The 21,644-nt window shown below is 38.6% G+C and overlaps 2 protein-coding genes across 2 annotated transcripts in view; one reads left to right on the top strand and one right to left on the bottom strand.

Annotated features, from left to right (window-relative positions):
- rasa2 (RAS p21 protein activator 2) overlaps positions 1-18,563 on the bottom strand; it is a 35,856-nt gene extending 17,293 nt beyond the window's left edge. Inside the window, exons 1-9 of the mRNA XM_042486996.2 lie at positions 18,353-18,563; positions 13,960-14,083; positions 7,406-7,509; positions 7,227-7,321; positions 5,163-5,239; positions 2,525-2,608; positions 1,033-1,105; positions 878-954; positions 263-364 (exon numbers count right to left, since the gene is read on the bottom strand). Coding sequence (XP_042342930.2) covers positions 263-364; positions 878-954; positions 1,033-1,105; positions 2,525-2,608; positions 5,163-5,239; positions 7,227-7,321; positions 7,406-7,509; positions 13,960-14,083; positions 18,353-18,410 — 794 coding nt within the window. The 5' untranslated portion in view covers positions 18,411-18,563. The remainder of the gene's footprint in view (positions 1-262; positions 365-877; positions 955-1,032; positions 1,106-2,524; positions 2,609-5,162; positions 5,240-7,226; positions 7,322-7,405; positions 7,510-13,959; positions 14,084-18,352) is intronic.
- The window catches only part of trip12 (thyroid hormone receptor interactor 12), a 48,728-nt gene continuing 45,563 nt past the window's right edge, over positions 18,480-21,644 (top strand). Inside the window, exons 1-2 of the mRNA XM_088078826.1 lie at positions 18,480-18,606; positions 20,442-20,522. The gene's annotated coding sequence lies outside the window, so the exon portion shown is untranslated. The remainder of the gene's footprint in view (positions 18,607-20,441; positions 20,523-21,644) is intronic.

The raw sequence follows: 21,644 nt of genomic DNA, 5'->3' as shown, positions 1-21,644 counted from the left end.
ATTACTAATGATCTGGGATTAAAAGGAACCCATTTTTTCTCTTTAATTTCTAAACAGATTTCTGTATGTTTATTCCTGGTGGACATTTGAGATGGGCCGTTGGCACCACCACAGTAAAAAGTGAGCAGATGTTTGTATTAAATTGTGTAAATCTTGTTACAGGAGAAAAAATAACACAGAATTGTTATTTTTTGCTTTGTTTAGAGCCCATCTCATTTGTTACATTCCTATTAGAAATTTCAAATAACATTTTTGTCTGTACCAGGCTTTGTGGATGTGGTCATTTCGCAGGATCTTGACCGGGACCCGGGTCTCCCCCAGAAACACATCCTGAGCCAGATTCTCATTGTTCCACAGATCGACTCTGCAAAGGTGGAGGATGGAAGTGAGACAAGCATTTCATCTGTGAATATATGGCAACAAGTACAAGTACATCTAGTGAAAGTTTTTTTTTTTTTTTGTTGCTGTGTGTGTTCAGCACAAAACACATAAACACCCAATTCCATCATGGCAAAAAGGGGACAAATAAATATCACTACTGGAGTGGTGCTTACCTGCTTGGTGCATCAAAGCCAACACAATACCCGTGCAAGGACACCAACTCAAATCCAAACCTCAAACCCATGCATGAGTGTTTACCTTTGAATCTGTCTAGTCTTACCCAGTGAGCTATGAGTCCACTGTGAAGGAAGCCCCACATATCCTTAACCAGAAACCAAGGCTCTCTATCAGTAGTCAGAACACACCAGATCTAAATTCACTTTTTTGTCCTCAGTTTGTTAAGAAATAATTTTTCTTCTGTCAAGACTATAGAGGGGGAAAGGGAGGGAGGGAGAGACACAGAAAGTGAAACGCAGAAAAAAGAAAGAAAACTTACTTGATTTCAAGTTTTTCGATGTCCTCTTCCTCCACTTGGAAATGAGACTTTTTAGAGTAGCTGCTGGACCGTGTGACCTGAGCGTGAACATATCAAGGCTTATTTACAGGATTAGATCTACAAACAGCGTTTAAGCGAGCCAAAAAATAATTTACCTCGAAGAAGAAGGTCTCTTCAAACTGAGGGTTGCTGGTTTTCTTCTTTACCTTTGTTTTCTTTTGGTCAGACCTGAGGAGATACATCGCAGAAACTTTGATACACTGAAAACTTTCCCCATCATCTTTTTTATGTGCGGTTACCGTCGCTCTTTAAATATTACTTTTATTTCTTTGCATCATGATTACAGCCATTTATCAAAATCTTAATTGTGGGAGCTCAGTAAAATGAGGTCTTCTTTATCTCGTGATGTGAACAAAGTTGCTGTGGCTTCAATCGGCTCTCTCGAGATTAGATCACTGCAAGTCATGATGCTTGTGCCTTCGCCTCAATTTCCTTTAGCAGCTGCAGTTTGCTGCAAAATGGATCAAAGATAGATATCACACTGGTGTTCATCACCCATTTCATTTTATCGTGAATCCTCCGGTATTTGTTTTTAATGATATGAGAGCAAAAAAACAAAAATGCGCAACACTGACATATAAACAGCTTTTTAGGGGATTTAGCCAATGTGTTAGCATTGTAAACTTATTAGATTAGATTTAGTTAGATTTCACTTTATTGTCAGAAATAATTCTGAAATTTGTCTTGCCTCCCAGGACGTCAACGGCTTCACATAAATACAAAAATAAGAACAATATTTAACCGAGCACCAAAATCATACGTCAAGCACTACAAATCACAGCAGACATTAGAAAAAGTAGATGCAATGCAACATATTGCTCATTACAGTCAGTGTTACACTCAGGTACACTGAGGCTGCTCAGAAGTCACTCTCCGATTTAAAAGGTAAACAGACCGAGGAACAAAAGAATTCCTCGACCTCTTCAATCGAGCCTGTGGGACTCTAAATCTCCTGTGTGACGGCAAAAGCTGATATTCTTCAAATAACGCTTGAGAGCAAGTGGACGTAATTTTACCAGCCAGAGACAACATTCTTTTAGTCTATGCAGTTTGGAAACTTGACTCTTGGAAGCTCTTCAACCACAATCTTTGAGCAGATACGTAAAAGTCTGTCCAGTTTAGCTTTTAGCTGGACAGAGAGTTAACTGTACATGCACTGAATTCATGCTGCATCACACTCTGCATTACCGACTGGAAAAACAGATCTGCAGTTATGGAGCAAAATCATCATTCATTTGAAGCCATGTTTGTGTCCAACTGATGAATGTTCAATATTTATTTTCTTTGTGGTTTGTTTTTAGTCCATATACACTCCTGAGCAAAATATCTGACGCTTTAGCTGCTAAATGCGTCACTATGTTCGTCTCCAACTGCATCTTTCTGCGGCTTGGTGCTGAGCATGTCGTGTGCAGTGAGTTTTTAAAAGCTTTTTCACTGGAAATAACAGCTGCTTTCTGTGGCCAAAAATGACACGAATGTGAGAGTGAATCAAAACAGTAAAGGAGCAAACAATCTGCTGCTTCTACACTTAAAACATGCAAAGAATAGCATGTTCCTTTAGCATATGTGTGGCACTCATGGAGTTACCTGGCAGGTCCAACCAGTGACACGGTGGCGTAGGGGTCACAGTTCTGTCCACTGATCAGAGGCAGTCCCTGGCACTCGATTATCCTGGAGACACAAAGACAGGGAGTTAAACAATTATTAAAAATAAATACACTGCAAGCAGGGACAAGATTTTAGGACTGTGCTGATTTACACCATTATCATCAGTTAAAGTAATATTTAAAAAATATTTTTCAGATTCACAGCAGCAGGTGATTAATCCATGTTACTGTCAGAGTAACCATCTTGGCACAAAGCTGTCAGTATTTCAAGCATTTCTTTTAAATCACCAGAGTCTAGAGTGACCCAGACCTTGGGAGAGATTACCTTTAAACACTGTGTCTTTTTGAGTGCATAAATGGTAAATAATTTCTTGTTGGTTCAACACACGCCTGAGTGGAAATGCTAATGCTGTTAACCCTCTGCAGCCTGCATTAGTACAGAGCTGAGTTTAAAAAGTTTTGTTTTGGCAATTGATTAATCTGGTATCAATTGTCAGGATCGCCATTTAAAAGTAACATTTCCGCCAAGTCCTCAATTCTCAAACAGACATTCTGCCAACAATTTAAAAAAGTACCATGCACTGATGAAGTGGTGTTATGGTCTTCATTTAGGAGTAGTGCTTTGCCCTTATGTTCGGCTCCTGTCACACAGGGACCACTGCTTTTTTCACATGTGTTTCAGGTGACAACAAACAGACACTGTAGGCACCCTAAACAGGATGTGGCTGCTTAGCAGGAGGCACCAGAGAATAAGACTGACTTGAGCCCATCGCTAAGTGAGGCCAGAGGGAGTAGCCAAGCACAGCGAATGTCAGGATGTTTGTGTATCATCTTCCAGGGTGTCATGACAATATTCCCTACAGACTCCTTTACATCTCGCATCTCAACTGCATCTCAGCGGCATCTCGCTCCGCTCCGACCATCTCTAATCACTCTGCAACAGGATGGCTTTAAGACCATAAATGATCAGGTTAAAATCTTTCATTTTAACTTTGCAACACCACCTGGTCAGGCTGATGTAGGTCAAAAGTATCATCATCTATGCACGTATGATGAGAGCTGACACTGAACAGGTGAAGGTTTAAGCAAACGAAAGACAAAGTGAATGACGGCAGCAGAAAACCACAGCGGTTGCCGTGTGAGAAGCGCAGGCTTCCTGCTCAGATGCCATCACTTCCTCCACACTACCCCACTCTCCAAGTATGAATGGGGGGGATGCAAAACAACGTACGTAAACAGCATGAGGTCTGACACACTCACTTGCATGTATATGCGTATGTGCTCAACCTCATCCCTCAATGAGAGCTTTCTTACTGAGCAGACCTCACCTTTCACCTTTCAAGTTTTTATCTCGTTAACAGTGACGACTTTTTGATGTCAAACGTACAGCTGGGAAGTCAGAGGTGACAGATAAAGTAATATTGTGACACACACAAAACCGAAAACAACCCACTGAAAGTTAAGATTGACAAATGGCATGATCTTATCAGTGATGACACCTATAGATCAAGCACGTTCCTTTCGTCTTCTTATTTTTGATAGGAATAAATAATCAATGATGACACCTTTTTGAGACAAGTTTATTTCCTGTGTCTGGCACATATTCCTCTGTCTGAACTTCTGAGCAAAAAGGTTTCCAATGTCTCTACTAGGTAAGACACAAATACTGCGTTTGTTATAGTTTTCCGGACATTTTTTTTTTTTACTTAACATGTTTTAAACTCATATCTATAACTCCTGAGAAAACAGATAGGACTGAAAATCATTTGACTGGCTGTAGTCACTGCAGCTTAGAGGAGAGGAGGAAACGTTTTTGATCTGTAGTTGTTGTTATTGCCTCCGATCTGAAGCTACAATACACTTTTTGTTTGTTTTCAGAGTAGTGTGGACAAAGACTCTCTGACCTTTTAATTTCTTCAGGACGGTGAGTTAATGTATTAGCCCATCAAACCACGAAACCAGAAGAGAAAAGTCTGAGAAACGTAAAAACCTGCTGATAATTATCCTGCATTCTGTATTTACTCTCAGCCACCCCCCTCACACCCCCACCCCCCCCTTTTTTTTCTCTCGCAATATCCTTTAATGCAATACTTACACATGTGCAATACTTTAAAATGCAACACTGGCAAATGTGCAATTACTCCACAAGTGCAATATCTATTTTAGGACATGCAACAATTATGTAAATAGATTTATTTGATGTGAATGCGTATGTATGGCTGTTATGTTGCACTGTTGCAGGACAGAGTCCAAAGTAAATTTCCCTACAGGGACAATAAAAGTATATCTTATCTTATCTTATCAAAACCGTTGTTTTTCTTACCCTGCTGTCAACATGCTTATTTCTACAATAAAGTTGGGCATTTTAACATGGGTGGATCTAAGTACACGTAAGGTACACATAAATGCACCTGACCCTCTTATACAAAGCACTTAGGCACTTTTTTTGTTTTTAAAAGTGCTGTAAAAATAAACCTAACCTCTGACACCTCACATGGTTTAATTCTCAGCTTTTAAATTCATCACTGATTTCAAATTCCCCGCAAAACCATCCCAGTTTACAAGACAACCAACTGGATTAGACCTCACTTTACTGACAGGGGAATCTTGGTACCCACCGGACAAGTAAGTGTTGACCTACGGAGCCGTTCTCTGTGATCACTTCATTCAGTTTCATCTCCAAGTGAACCTTACCCTGTTGAACATAAGAAGAAGAGACGGGTGCAATGTTATAAATTAGTCAAAAAATGAGATCTCAGTCTTACATTAGGGCACAAGTCGCACAAAAAGTTTCAAGTCAAATCCCAAGTTAATATGTGGGTTGTTAAATGAGATAAAAATGTGGGCTGTAGTATGTGCGAGTGAGAAAATAAACACACCGAACTCCTCCACCTAATGCTAACATTTTTTTATTATTTCACTAAATATACACACTTTTATTTAAATCACTATTTCCGTCTGTGTGTTTACCACCGAGGACGAGTCCTAGACATGTGTCCTGGTTCAACCTCATGTTTCATGTTTCTTTAGGTTAAAGGAGGCTCCATCATGTTTGACAAGAGCCACAGCAGCTGTGAAGTTTGTCATCACTCATAAAAGATCTTTAAGGGGTCGGATGTGGTAAGGGCTGCTGGTCTCGCGTTGGGAAGTGTCAGAGAGAGAGAGTGAGAGAGTGAGAGAGAGAGCAAGAGAGGAACAGAGAGAGAGAGCTAAATAAAACGCCCACACACTTGCACTCCGTCTCTGCAATTCAGCACTTGGCTGAGATGGCGAGTAGCTCTGATGCAAGATAGGCCTTTAAGCCACTATACTACTCTGCAACGATCCAAATGTGCATATTTTACCATTAAAAGGAAAGACAGCTAGCTGTAATGTGAGTGTTCATTTGCTGAATAACAAATATTGTCCAAAAAAAGTGTGTATTGTTTGTCCTGCCATTGCAGTTTTCTCTATTAACAGAGCTGGTTCACTGGAATAAAAGCTGCTCACAGGGTACAAACACAGCCCCTGTTTGACTACAAACCAAGCCAGAGAGGCATTTCAATAACACCTTCATCACTCACTGATGTAACTTTGCAGTTGAAAGTGTCTACTTGTGAGTGAATCAGTGTAGCAGCACATACCCAGAATAGTCTGGCGTGGGCTAATGGCAGCTAGAGTCAACACGTTAGCTACAGCAGCACAGAAGTGGTGGTGTGCTTTAGTTTCACCAAATGCAACCAGACCACAAAAACTATCTAATCAAAGAAATGTACAGTTGAAACGGAACCACCCACATGCACTGCCTATATGTGAAAGAAACCAGAACTGCACCATGAAAAAAGATCAATAAAATGCTGGAAAGTTTTTACACATGCAGCAGACACTGGATCAAAAACATCTCGCAAGTCAAGACTACAGTTGTGATTTCATAATCATTAGCGGTTATTACAGCAGAAAACTAATATCTTAAATCAACTACAATCAATTTTGAAAGTCTTATAGTCTTAATATTTCATCTTGGGCAGATTGACATACTGGTTGTATAAAACAGTGATTACCTGAATTTAGGCAGTATGCAAACTATAAGTAGCTGTCTTCTATGCAATTGTAACAACAGATATTTGCATGATAAAAATGGTGGGAGTGACTTAGTGACAGATATTTTATGAATTTTATCCAGACTTTTAAAACACTATGTGTGCTTTAGGTGTACAGGTTAAGGTTTTGTTTAAATTTCAATCTGGCAAGTGGCAAAAATAATGACTTTCATAACAATAACAATTAGGGGTCAACAGATTATCGGCCTGACTGATTACCTGGGCCGATATTTGGCATTTTGCTGATTATCTGTATCAGCATTTAATTTTAACGACTACCGATAAAATAAATTGATGAAAATGTGCAAAGAAAGTGTCAGTTTTGTTTGTGTTGGAGTTTGCATTTCCAAATATCAGTTATTGCTATAGCTGTTATTGCTGATTAACTACTAATAATTGGTATTGGTATCGACCCTAAAAAAAACAATATCCGTCGACCCCTTCTCATTATCTGTAACTTTAGTGGCAACTTCCAAGCATGTGTCATTTGAAGTCAAAACCAATGTGTTTTACATTACATTCAGGATGAGATATGCTTGAAGTTAAAGTGCATTTTTTAAAACCATATTATAATTTAAAACATTAAACTGTACAAGAAGTTACCTGGACTTCTGAGTTTGGATCGACTGGATGAAGGCCAAACCAGTGCTCCTTCCCACTGTATTTACACAGGTCATCCTTCCGGATTGACACCTTGCCTGTAAAGACACAAACACACATTAAACTACAACTCCTCCACTCAGATGGGAAAAAAAAACACTGCCCAATTTAAAGCAACTTACCAACAGGTAGCTCCCTTTGGAAAACGCTCTTGGCATAAACATAGAAGGATAAACACTGAAATGGACGTGGGATCTCAAAGTAGAAGTCCTCTCCATAGAAAGGGCTGTAAATTAAGGCAGAGGTTTAAATTAGCACACAATGCTGAATCTTTTGTGGAAAAAAAGGACATGACTGAGAATGTGTGTAGTAGGTGGTGGTGTTATGTGTGATAAACTGTGACCAGATTAGTGGCCATGGCCCTTTTGAGCCATGACACACATGTGTTGGCTTAATTAATGATTTGTTAAGACTGATGTTGGACTCGAGTGTGTGCAACACCAGTATTATCTGGTTTAAAAGACTTAATTTGGTGAAGTGTCCAAAAAGTTTTCATTGTCTCTGTGGTAATCACCACACTGGACAATAAAAATAAATGATGATATTAATTTTGTGTTTTATTGAGTCTAAAAATTCACGTAAAACAATTTATTTAACTTGCTACCAATGTAGATGAACTCGTATAAGAATTAGGATCAAGTATTTTTATGCTTACATGAGAAAATATGAGCAACAGGATGACCTCATTACCAAAGTTTACCGCTGCCCTGTGTATTTTAAAAATGCAGTACATGCTATTTTAACTTCTCTTTCCTAGTTGGCCCTTGACTCCTGCAAATAACCCACCACATAAATGTCTGCTGCTCTACAGTATTTTATCTCTGTATTCAGCAGGTGTGCATGTGAAATCCGTCTCTGAAACTGCCTGGACATAAAGTAGCTGCTGTTAATAGCTTCTACATGATAAAGTAATGTGACTGATAAATTGCTTGCTGCATGCATGCTGCAAACAATTACAGTAACTTCATGTAGCCTACTTTATATTTGTAATTTCCTCAGGAACATACTGACTGTCCACCTGACCTCAAACTGTACTGTGAAATCCTATGATCAGTTAATCCAACTACTTGTGTAATGTACAGCTGTTGGGCTATAACAATAATGTAGTTACTATGATACAAGGTTGTGTTTATGGTCCTAGATTATGTAGGAAAAAAAACAGAAAATTACTGGATAAACTTGGTGTCCACCGCCTTGCGCATAACCATCACAAACACAGGATTTGTTAATTTCCTGGGAAATAAACTGTCTGAGCAGAAGGTGGACAACACAGGGTGCCCTTATGACTCATCGAGGTTGTGGGGAATGTTCTTGCTATGTTGTGGGTTTAAATCTGTCACTTTTACCGTCCATGCTCTCCAAAACCAATTCTTGTCATTTCTTTAATAGTCACATAGTGTACAAACCCAGTTAATAATTATATGTGACTCTTTTATGTTTTATGCCTCAACCCTCATCAAATAAAATGGGGAATTTAAATAAAATCTGTGAAGTGAGAGCTGGGATGAGTAAAAGATCTGGAATGTGACAAAAATATCTGGAAATTCAAATGAAAGAGGGCAGAATGAGTTGGGTTTTTTAAGTGTTAAAAAGTGAACATTTAGATAGATAATACACCTAAAAGCCTTCAGGGAAAAACAATCTCCTCCGAGAAGTTTTTATTCTTGTGGCAAACTGTCCTCCCGCTATTAATAATAAACAACAATCCACTGAACAAATGCGAATACTGTGCAGTGTCATATATAGACATTCGAGGCATCAGTTTTTGATCAAACTGGGCTAGTAAATTAAAGATTTTAATGAAATTATATTTAAAAATGCACAAATTTAATTATTCAGTCTTTTGTTTTACACATGCGAAGTGTTTTGTCTGATGTTATGCAGAATGAAACATTGCACTGACCATTTATTTTTATTATTTTAGAAGTAATTTGGCAGATATTTGTCATGCCTGCATATACATCACTATTAGAAAAATATTCTTCAGGATTCCTACACTTATTCTAAAGTCAAATTCAGACACTTTTCAAGACCTCTCAATTGTTTCCAGCACCTTTCAGCTTTGGTAAATCACATATTTATATACAACACAATCACTGAGCGGCCACTTTAATAAGTATAGCTTGGGCTCAATAACAGTACTTGATACATATAAAGGATTAACCAAAATAACCCAGTACCAAGTAATAGTCTGAAAACCTCTGCAGTCCACCTGCATTCAATCATTTTTGTATCCAGATCGAGAAAAAAAAAGACTGTTTGTTTTTATTTGCAGCCAATCACTGCAAGCGTTCTTCAGTTAATTATAACAGTGATTGGCTCACTACTACACGGTCCAGCAAGGTGTATCTGACGGTTACCACCAGACGCCACCAAAACTTTCAAAAGCTATACTACATGCCTTTGGCGTCTGGTGGCACAGCTGAGTGCTTCCATTCACTTGACTACTAAACAAAGTTAAAATAATATTAAATGAAAGCTCAATTGATATCTGTACTACTTTAAGGGTACTGGTATTGTATTTTTTTTTAAACGATAAGTACGCCTGTAAACTTAAGTACAATCTAACTCATTTTATTTCTTTCTCTAAAATACAAACTGTTCAGTCAGATAGTGATTTATTCTGAAAGTAATGCAATTACATTTTCAAAAGCTTAATTCAAAATTGGAGCACTTCTCAAATCTTGAAAACACCACATTAAAATTTAAGTGTTTTTAAGGATTTCAAGAACCCATACGAACCCTGATTCTTATCAATACTGTGTTCATTAGTATCACCCAGCACTAGTGAGAGGCCTGGACAGGTTGCTAGTCCACTGCAGGGCTAACACACACAGAAAAGCAACACATTCAAACTCACTTAACACCTAAACATTTAGGGTTTCCAATCTACCTAACACCTGAATGACTTCACAGTAGACTATGGGAGGAAACGTGGGCACCTCGAAGAAACCCATGCAGACACTGAGAGAACATGCAAGTCCAATTATTAAACCATCATGCACTACAATTCTGTATATCCTAGCAGCAAAGTGGTTACATCTCGGGGACCTACTGCCCTGTAGGAGCTGGCACACACACTCAGAGCACCTGTACCACTCAGTCCTGCCAACATGACTACCTCAACACCAACACCATGAGGTAGACAGCTTGATCTGACACAGCCGATTGTAGGTTAAGCACTACCTCGATGCACGTGCTGCCAGCAGATGGACCACCTGTCCCAAACAGACTGATCAGTACTTATACAGGTGTACTGGATTAACTGTTCATATGTTCAAGTCCAACTGCAAATCGCTGTCTTTGAATTTTACGAGCCATCATAGTTCGGTTAAGCCGACAAAGTTCGGGGGTCTGTTGATATGGGGACAAAAATGAAACGTCAAATTACAGTTGACAGTTGAGATTACAGTCGTGCTGGGAAGGGAAGGCATATCTGAAGGTGTATTAATAGGCAGATGGCCACGGTCTCCTCGCATTTTCATGGAGAAAGTTCCAGAGTCTTCCATGACTTTTCAAGGACCCATAATAAAGAACCTTTACTATGCCCCACTCGCCCGGTGTTCTTCAAACTGATTCATATTCAGCTAGCTGGCAAACCGGAGGGGAGAGACAAACCCAAAGAGAAAATGACGAAACGTATGAGATGATGGTGATGGTAAACAAAACACTGTCACACGGTGACGCATATTCACAAAAGCTTATTGTTACAATTTCATCATACGCGAGGAAATTTCATGACTTTGCAAAACTTTCGAGGATTCTGACTAATGCTATTACCTTTTCCAGGCCTGGAAAATATGACTGTGAAATTCCATCACTTTTCCAGGTTTTTCACGACCAACGGGAACCCTGGATGGTATATACAAAACTTGGTAGATGCCTGGTGTATATGTCTGCCAGTTTCAAAAATGAAATAAATTCAAAGAAATACCACTTGCACATGCCTGTCAAACTTCACTGGAGTTTATGACTCATGTGCCTTAGTGAATTATACTTTAGCCTTATAAACAGGCATATCTGTATACATATCCAATGCTAGTATTGCGCTAACCTGGCCCTGTAACTCTTATACCACTTCACTGATGCCTTTCTTTACAGCTGATGCATTTTGGATGGTGAAATATCTTGCCTGACACTTCCTCACTGGGTGTGGCCAACGCATCCAGTGTACACCCACACATCCGCCTCAACATCACATGGAATTGAACACTTATGAGCTCCCTATTCTGCACACACTCAAACATATACCCACCATACTACCTTCCTTACTATTGTCACCACAGCTTATAATAAAGTGTAGAAGCACTTGACCACAAGTGTTTGAACATGACTGCTTTATCCAGGGGATTAGCTGCCATTAGAGCCTCCCTACAGCCTTACACCATTAGAAACAGGAGCACAAGCAACAGGCATGAGTCAAGCACCATCAAATGGAAAAAAAAGACACAGCAGGCCAGATTTGAGTGATTATTAAGATGTGCTAAACAGGGGCTAAGGTAGCTGAGAGTGACACAGAGAGAAAGACAGGGGAGAGCGTGGGAGGACACACTTCCTCAGAGACTGTAAAATCCTTTTGAACGGCACCGAAATCAGGAGAGAAAAAAAAAAGAGCTGTTGTGAAATACCTCGAGAAGGCAGGCCCATGTTTACAGTGAGATGTGCAATGATGTAGATAGAAACCCTAAAAGGTTTCCTGGTGGCCGTCTCCCACACCTTTTTCTCAAACACTTGTGAACATGGAGCTTTTGGTAAAATAGCTAATTTCGGTCTGAATCACTTGATGTTTGCCAGCTGAAATGGTACCCTGCACGCATACAGCTCTGAGTCACATATTGACAGTTTGTAAGATGTAATCAAGTAGCCGGATTCCAAACCAGACATTTCTCACATGATCAGCCTGCAACAAACAGAGATGGTCCAGAGTTTACCGTAACTGCTTCCACATGAGAGATTTTCTCAACATGTTATTTCCGTTTTCTTTTAGATTTGATTTGACTTCAACAACGTTCCTAAAATGGGATGTTGCACATTATCTTGGTATTAATTTCTGTTATAATGGCTCTTAAAAAATGTTGCATTAGCAGATACAGGTCATGCTTACAGGAAACTTCCCGTGTTAAGTGTTGCACTTTTTGAGCCCTCCCAAACAAATTTACATTTTTCTAAATTAGTACAAATAAAACTATAACAAATGTTTATTTCCATCAATTAATATATCCATTATGCATTAAATTAAGTCTAAAGAAATGACAAATGACCCTCCAACAAATGAACGCTCAACAACTGAAAGGCTTTAAATACAGTACAGTATGATATACAGTATTTAGAAAACGACAGTAAAACCTCGACTATGAAGGTTTGACATTTTCACTTGATTGACTGGATTGTACGGTACACATCCAAAACCTTAGAGAAGGTTCACTACTAGCTCAAAAACCAACTCTGAGGAGGAAACGGCACAAATAACATACTGAACCCGAAACATGGCCCGCATATAAACAGAGGGATGTTTGGATTTCTTGTATTGCCAACATTACTTGCTATAGATGAGGTGTGTGAAGACTGAACATGATGAAACCCAAGACTCTGAAATACTGTACACAACTGCAATCATTTCTCATCCTCTGAGTCCATCCTCTAAGTATCAAGCTGTACGGGAAACAAACCATTGAATACTTTGATTTTACTTCTAATATTCAACTGTGATTTTCTTATTTTCAACTGTTAATATGAACCATTGTTTATGTGGACTGTAAGTGTGTCAGTGTGCACTTTATACTATATCCCCAGCAGTAGTTTCCCGTTCTATCTGCTTTTCTGTATTAGACAGATATTTTATTTTAATTGCAATTTTTTTTACTGCTCTTTATTTGTCAAATAAAGTAATATTTAGTTTGTCATAGAGCTGGGCAATATTATCGATATTTTCTCAACATTGTGATATTAAACTGTATATCATCTTAGATTTTGTTTATAGTAACATTGAAAGTGCTGTCTTTTCCTGGTTTTAAAGACTGCATTACAGTAAATTGATGTGATTTACACAACTTGCTAAACTGTTCTAGTTGTTCTATTATTTGCCTTTACCCACATAGTCACTTTATCCACATTACAGGTGATAATTTATTAAATATTTCATTATGTAAATATTTTGTGAAGCACCAAAAGTTAAACCTGCAATATCGTCCCTATGTCGAGCTATCTGGTATATGATATATGATTTTTTCTACATTGCCCAGCTCTAGTTTGCCAATTACTTCCATCCTACCACTTTTAAGAAAGATATGAAAAGCTCTCTACAATAAAACTCAATTATTTAGTTGAAATCTTTCAACAGGTAAACACTAGAAGACATCCAGTCCCATATTCAACATGAGAGCAAATAATAAAGAGGGTGGATATGCTACATTAAAATAATAAATACAGCTCTTTCTGTTTGGACATCGACCACTACCTAAAAAAGGACTTTTGCACATCTTTAATCCCACGTCACTAAAGTATGCATGATATATAAGTCAGTGTTTATGAAATGTAAAAAAAGCATAATGTTTGACAGCCTGCCGTTTCTTGTAACGTTAACATAATCAACACCTTACTGTACAGTAATGGCTGTAAAACGGCAACACCAACTGGAAATAAGACAGGGAGAAGATGCAGGGGTAACCTTGCCTACCTGACGCTTTTGTCAAACACCTTGGTGCGGAACACTTCCTCCTGATCCAGACTTATGGTGCAAAACGTGCAGAGATCCCTTTGTCGATTTGGACCTGAGACAGGGCCCAGGTTCTTAGCTTCACCTGCAAAACCAAGAGGCGTACATCGTTATTATCTCTACTGGCATCAAAATGACAGAAGTCTTTCCCAAATTTAAGAAAATTAAATATGTGTACGATGTATTTGGCCTATTAATAACACATGTTTTGGACAACAAATACCCCTACTTATCGATAACATTTCTCTATTTATATTGCTCCCACCAGTCTACAGTTATGAATACTAATATTAGTACTTGACTGAGGTCTAAAATGAATGACATGTCAACAAAACTTCATGAGGTTCTGAGAACGTGTGTTTAAGTTTCAGATCTTGAAAAAAGCTTTACTCTGCTAACTCAGTGCAACACACAAGAGGCAGTCCTAAAGTCAAGCTAATCAAAATAATGTTTTTTTTTATTAGTAAGATCCTACTGCAAATCTTAATCAAAAAAGGGAAAGAAATGTCCTGAAATAAAAGTAAGAGTTTAGTTCACTGAATCTGACTCTGTACAAGCTCATTGTAATCAATATAAGCACATGCGATTGCAGTCATAAACAGCACACTTTTACATCCTCATGTTCATATGGGGACACTGGCTCTTGCCAGTTGTTTGGGCAAGCTGCAGAGCGGATGTAGCTGAAGTAGACTTGAGGCTCATATGTGGTTAAAAACATGAAACATCGACTTCCTCAGGATAACCAATGACGATGGTAGAGCGCTGATTCACAAATGACAAACACCTTTGTAACATACACCACATGCACACACTTCCATTACCCTGCCCAGAATACATGCCATGTGGTTTTGTGCAACACATACATTAAAAAAAGCACCAAATCAAAGCCAGATAACTTGAACGTTCGGAACAGCTAAATGGCAGTCACTCGAGCACAGCACTATCAATAACTTCACGATGAATCAGACTTAGGCTGTCGGATTAGAAGGGCAGCAGTCTAAAGTGGTCCTCTAGCTTTGGATAGGTAGCCTAAGCCCAGGTGAGGACCTAATTAAGAAAAGCCACCTGTGAGATCAGCTTTTTAACAGGCTATTAATAATGGTGTATGGCTAATCTTAGGAACGGTTAGTGAAAACAGCCAAGTTGTCGCTAATCTTGGACCAGGACGACCTAGTGGGAGTAGAGCACAAAAGCACATATGCATACAGATACAAACACATATATTTGGCTAACCTACCCTACTAACATCTTCTCTCTTCAGTAACATTTCCACTGAAACAGAAGCATGTCATCCTGTGAAAACCGTGACCGAAAGGTCAGAGAGTAAACCTAGACAATACCCAACTACATCCGAAAACTGCTGAGTCAACTGGCCTTTTCCTGATTTTATTCTGACAATTAAGCAAGCAAGGGCATAAATCAAAGTACACTGGCTATCTAAAAAAAAAAAACTATTATAATAAGAATACATCTTTATAAAATGCCACCTCCATTGATGTAGGCTAAAGGAAAAAGGACAAAGTGTGAACGAGGAAGAATGGAGTTTCGTAAGACTGCAAAGTGAGTTACATGCCACAATAGTTCCTCTATTTTGTTCTGCTTACTGTTTTCTCATTAATTCATAGTAGTGAAACTGACATTTGTCTTCCTATTGTGTGCCTATGCGCACAAGCATTACATACTAGTTAGCCTATATTCACCTTACAGTAAATACATACAGTTAAGCCAGATTTATAACTAATCATGATATGATCTACACCTGCTTTGGAAACAGAAAATGTCTCCCAAAGGCACACTAAAAATAATGTTTTGTCAAAAATATAACATGTTTTATAATAATAATAATATTAATCATTATTATTCTTTAAGAGAAAAATGATTTACTGCTGGATTATTTTAAACTGATTTCTTCTGAAGATTGACCGCACTGTATTATACTTTCCCCACTGACATGAAGCAATTGCGCTGGGGCAAAGTGAGTCCTAACCATAATCGATTCCCTCAAACACCAACACAGAGAGGAGTGGTTGCACACTAATGGATGTATGTTAATACTAAGAGTAATCAAATCTGCTGCAGCATATCTGTGAGTAAAAGTACATAATGGGAACCAGTACAGCTTGTGTAATTTGAATCTCAAAATATTGGTAATGGCTGAATTTTTTGAAAAGCAGCCACACACATCTTGATGTTGAGTAATTTGGCAAAACAAAACAATCACACATTCAAACAGGCGCACAGCCTCCTGGCAGGTCCGCCAGCCAAGCCTGAGGGAGTATGAGGAAACTGGCTTGTGAGTTTTTGACTTTAAAGCCAACATTTCCGATTTGGACTCTTATCACATGCATGACTAGCGTATCACTATACTATGACTGCAAGCAAGACATCAAACTCTTTCCCACGGATGCTTTAATCATTCATGTGGTGTTAAAATGATGAGACATGATAATTGCATTAGAATGATTCTCGATTAATAATGCCTCCACATGCAGGTCAAATGGCAAAGACCGGCGATTAAGAGACCAGCTGAAATGTGTGTTGAGACAGGACTTCGACTCAAGCCATCAAGTCACCCATCAATCAACATACAACCTTGTGCAATGATTGGCAGTGGTTAGAAAATACAACTGTCGATACAACTGTTACAAAGTCTATTCCCACAGGCTTATTTATTTAATTTTATCGTCACTTTACACTTTCCATTATAATATCTACTATTACAGTAAAAATGTATTTAACAAAGTATAGACGCGTTATTTCACATTTGTGCGTCGTCACTCTGTTGTGTTGAGATTGTTAGGTCAATTTATCTTTTAAACTAAATTATAAAGAGGACTGTAAGACACCCCTATGTTAGTAATTACAGTACGTATGGGTAGTAGAGACAAAAATGGTAAATTAAAGCAATGCTGATGTGTGTGCGCGCAGCAGTACTCATACTGCATGCCACCCCTGCATTAGCCTGTGTCCCACTTGGGCCACCCTAGTAAAAATAAGTCTGGACACCCCAGTATAGAGTAAGTGACCATGAGCACTGCAGCTTTAGACCTTATTTGACAGGTATTACATTTACATTTTGTGTTGTCACTGAAAATATCTTCCATTAGCTAAGTTACCTGACTGTCAGATGCCTGCAGGGACTAACATTAAGGGCGGATCACACCAAGATGCATTGCTAGAGAAGCATTGCCAGCACACCTGTTGGGATTTCCTCTCTTGCTGCTGCGCTACGCATTTCTCTGGCAGTTTTGAGCATGCATAAAAGTTAAAATATTTTCGACTTTTCCATTCAAGGCACCGAGTTGCACCGCTTGTCAATGTCACTTTTGGCCATGTGCACGCAGCTACAGTCTACAGGCGCCCCTAGCTGTTTTTCCAAATGCGCATCCATGGCCTTTTTGGAGCAGTTGCACCTGGTGCAATGCATCTATCAGCCCCTTATAGCTGACTGGGTCAGTGACTTAAGCGGTTGATACTAGCTAGCCTACTTTGCCACCAACGTTAGCTCACAGGGCAGCTCAGATCCACAAAAAAACACCCTGCTTTTGAGAAAATAAACTTTTTGTGTAAAATCTGATGTGATTGTGACTGGTAGGTCTATTTATCTTTAAAATATAAATATGGATGTGAGACACTGTAATGTTAGTAATTACAGTGGGTATGGGTAGTGGAGACAAAATGATAAATTAAAGCTATGCCGACACGTGTGCCCGCAGCAGTGCTAATACTTCACCCCAACATAAGTCAGTGTCCCACTTGGGCCACCCCAATAAAAAAGGTCTGGACACGCCACTGTAGACTAAGTGACCATGAGCACTGCTGCTTTGGACCTTATTTGACAGGCATTACGTTTACATTTTGTGTTGTCGCTGAAAATATCTAACATCATCTAAGTTACCTGACTATCAGATGCCTGCGGGGACAAACATTATAGCAGAATGGGTCAGTGACTGAAGCGGTTGGTAGCAGCTAGCCTACTTTGCCACCAACGTTAGCTCACAGGGCAGCTCGGATCCACACAAAACGCCCTGATTTGAGAAAATTAAAATTTCTAAAACGCTACAAACACCCAGTATGCTGAATCAGCCTCGCGGACAATCGAGGATCCCTGCCCGATGAATGAAATCATTCACAACAAAGCTACGAGCTGCTGCTAGCATGCTAAGCTAACTTGACGTTAACCAACAGCCAGCAGACCGACCAGATGAACCGCCTCTGCCTCCACACGGTCGACTGTTGATGGCACTGGCACGCCGCGCCCCTCCGGCTTCTCCTCTCGCCGCTCGCTAGGTCTACCAGCCTCTCTCCCCCCCCTGTGAGAGACGAAAAACATCGTGTCGCCAGTCAGACTTACATATTTTACCCCGCAGGCTCTGTAAAATCCGTATCTTCGCGTCGTCCTCTTCCGCCATGGTCAGAGCTGACTGTTTTCGCTGCTCCGGTGCATTCAGCGCTGGGTTATCATATCCCTTTATGAATGCAGGCAGAGCAGAGGAAAGCCAGCCCCACTGCCGCGTCACGTCAGGTCCCGTACACACTGGTGCCTTAAAACGTTTGGAAAGAGCTTCCTCAAAAGTCGAGCCTTGCTTTGACTTCAGTCTGGAGATGGTAGGAGCTTTTAAGAAGATTTAAGGTCTCTCTGTGCTGTCGCTCATTATGCAACGACAGCGCTCACCGAGAACTGATACTTTGACTTGTGGGGCTAGTTAGCTTAGCGGGCTAATCTACTTTACACAGCAGTGCTTTAAGTTAACCCCGTATGACATGCTTGTGTCAGGCACATGTGAATTTGTCAACATTTGTCAATTTCGGAGGTTTTTAGGACTGGCGAGAACTTTTCACATTGACGGATATTTCAAAAACGAACCACACAAAGCTCTACAACATAAGTTAAGCAAAAGAAATGTACAAACGTGATATTTAAATGGAGATTTGCCGTGTTAAAATGTCTGAAAACATACGCATTCACAAGTCACAGCTAGCTAGTGACTGTAAAATTGGAAAAGTTCGCGGGTTAATGAAATGCCCATTTTTATTTCAATTAAAAATAAGGCAGTTATCCCTTTTGAAACTTGAGAAAATCAGCTTGATTTCTTTCAAAAACAAGGGAAGGTGGCAAAGAGCAACTTAACAAGAAATTACCCAAAAATTTGCAGCAACAAAAACAAAAAAAGAATAGAAAGTTACAAGAAAATTAGCAATAAAAGAGAGGTTAAGGGAAATTACCTTCAATTCAGTAAAGCCAAAGTAAAAACAACAATGAACAAGAAAATGACCAGGAAAAAGAAATTTAAAAAAAATGTTTTCTGGACATTTTCCTCCACTTTTTATGTAGAATCCCCCCCTTTTTTCTCTCTCATTATTCCTTTTAAAAGCAAATTTCCAGGTTGTTATTGTATTACCAGTTTCTTGCTTATTGAATTGTCATGATTTTATAAAAGAAATCAGGTGGATTTGCTCAGGTTTGAAAGGTTTAAATGCGTGTGGAGGGTGTCTGCATGCAGCACAAAAAAACTTATGTCTATCCAGGTTTCAAAGATTTAAGTGCTTCTCAAAATATTAGTGGTAAGTGAAGTCCCTGAAAACCATTTTTGAGTAAAAGTACAGATGTCTTTCCAAAAATGACCTATTGGAATATTAATTGAGTAAAAAGTCTTAAAGTATCTGATGTTTACTAGTATCAAAGTATCAAAATTAAGTAAATTCTGTTACTAAAAAAGCAATCAATCAGAAAATATGGAGAATTATGAAGTTAGATACAACATAGCAACATAGACCACACTAAAAATAGAGCGTGCATTACACTTGAAGAAAATTGAGGTCTTTTTTTTTACAACTGAAAGGATTTAAAGACCAAAATTTATTTTTTCTTCCATTCCTCTAATTGTCGGTTCGTCCTCTCCTCCCTTTTCCCCTCATTCCTTACTTTGTAGTAAGTAACTACAACGTTTTTTGGGAAATGTATTGGAGTAAAAGTATACATTTTATTTAGAAAATGTAGTGGAGTAAAAGCGAAAGTAGACAGAAATACAAAAAAAATTCAAGTAAAGTAATGATACTCCCAAAAAATACTCAAGTATGAAATTTTATTACTTTGTTACATTGCACCACTGCAAACTATATAGTGTGAAAAAGCAGTAGCTGTGGTCTCATGCTCCTAATAAGAATGCCAGATTGAACTTCAGATAGCAGCAATTTCATACATAGACCTATCGGTGTAAAGTATATCCTGTAATATTTGCAAATTATTATTAGGTTGGTTGACAGCTTTTAACAGGATAATTTAGTGGAATGAATCGGTGTGAATGCTACAGGTGTCTACATTTTTCCAAATATAATATTCCAGGATTTCTTATTCATAAAGATCATGTCACCGTGTGTCATCGTGTTTCTTCTGGATAAAAACATGACACACATCCTGTGTCCTCTTCCTGTCTTTCCAGGTGATGTTGGTTGTGGTTAGGTGAAAACACAGTTCTGATCTTCATCGTTGATGGTAGCAGGGAGCCTGAAAGGGCAGTCAGGTATGCAATATAACTCTTATGATCAGTTTCTATAGATTATCTCTGGTAGCTCACAAAAGTGCACAGCACCCATATATTGATAACATCATATTTATCTTTTAAAGTGCACTTTATGTCACAAAAGTCTCTGCTATTTACCATCAAAGTTTGTGACATTGAGACATTAATGTGTTATTATTTAATATAGTCATTTAGTGATGAATGAGATCAAGAAAATCTTTCTGAAGTGAAGAACTAGTCATCATTATATCAGTTTTATATTGGATTTGTATCTCATGTCATTAAAGTACAATAGTACAATATTGTATATAATATTATTGCTATATTGTACAATAGTAGCTATTGTACAATATAGTTTCAGCTGTACATTGAAGTGATTGCAAGCATATGAAGCATATATATTAAGATATCAGCTTTTGTCATCACACAGAAGATTTAGAGCCCCACAGGCTCGATTGAATGGTTTAAGAAACTCTTTTTTTCCTTAGTTTATCAACTTATTAAAACAGAGTGTTGCTTTTAAGTCGCCTCAGTGTGCCAGGGTCAAACACTGATTGATTTATTTTTCACGTCATCCACTTTTTGTAATGATTTGTGATTTGTAGTTTGGGTTTGTTATGCGGTTAAATATTCTGTATTTTTATATTTATGTGTATTTATGTGAAACTGTCAACATCCTGGGATGCCAGACACATTTCAGACTTTTGTCTGACAATGAAGTGAAATCAAATCAAAATTTTACATTAAAGTAACTAATCTTTACATATTTTTAAAGCGCTATGGCTTTCAGTGCCATATGCTTACAGGTCATGAATGTAAAGTAATAAAAAATGCTGCTCACATTCAATCCAGAATAGCATCAGTAACAATACATCAATTGTTGTCATCAGTGTTATTTCAGTATGTAATTGTCCTTAATTTAATGACTGAAAAATGTTGACTCCATGGAGTAGTTAGTGTGTCGAGCAGGGCCTTATACCTCGACTTATGATCCATCTGTTACATCACAAACCCAGTCTTAGAAAGAAGTGAGGAATTTAGACACATCTGGAAATTGTGTCTTGAGGCCTAACTCTAAATACAGATGCAGTTAGTGTGGAAGAATGAGGGAATGAGCTTCTC

This window comes from Plectropomus leopardus, chromosome 6 (genome assembly GCF_026936395.1).
Source record: "Plectropomus leopardus strain MGB_pleo_1.0 chromosome 6, ASM2693639v1, whole genome shotgun sequence".
Taxonomy (NCBI): Eukaryota; Metazoa; Chordata; class Actinopteri; order Perciformes; family Serranidae; genus Plectropomus; species Plectropomus leopardus.
This window is presented reverse-complemented; position numbering and strand designations above follow the sequence as displayed.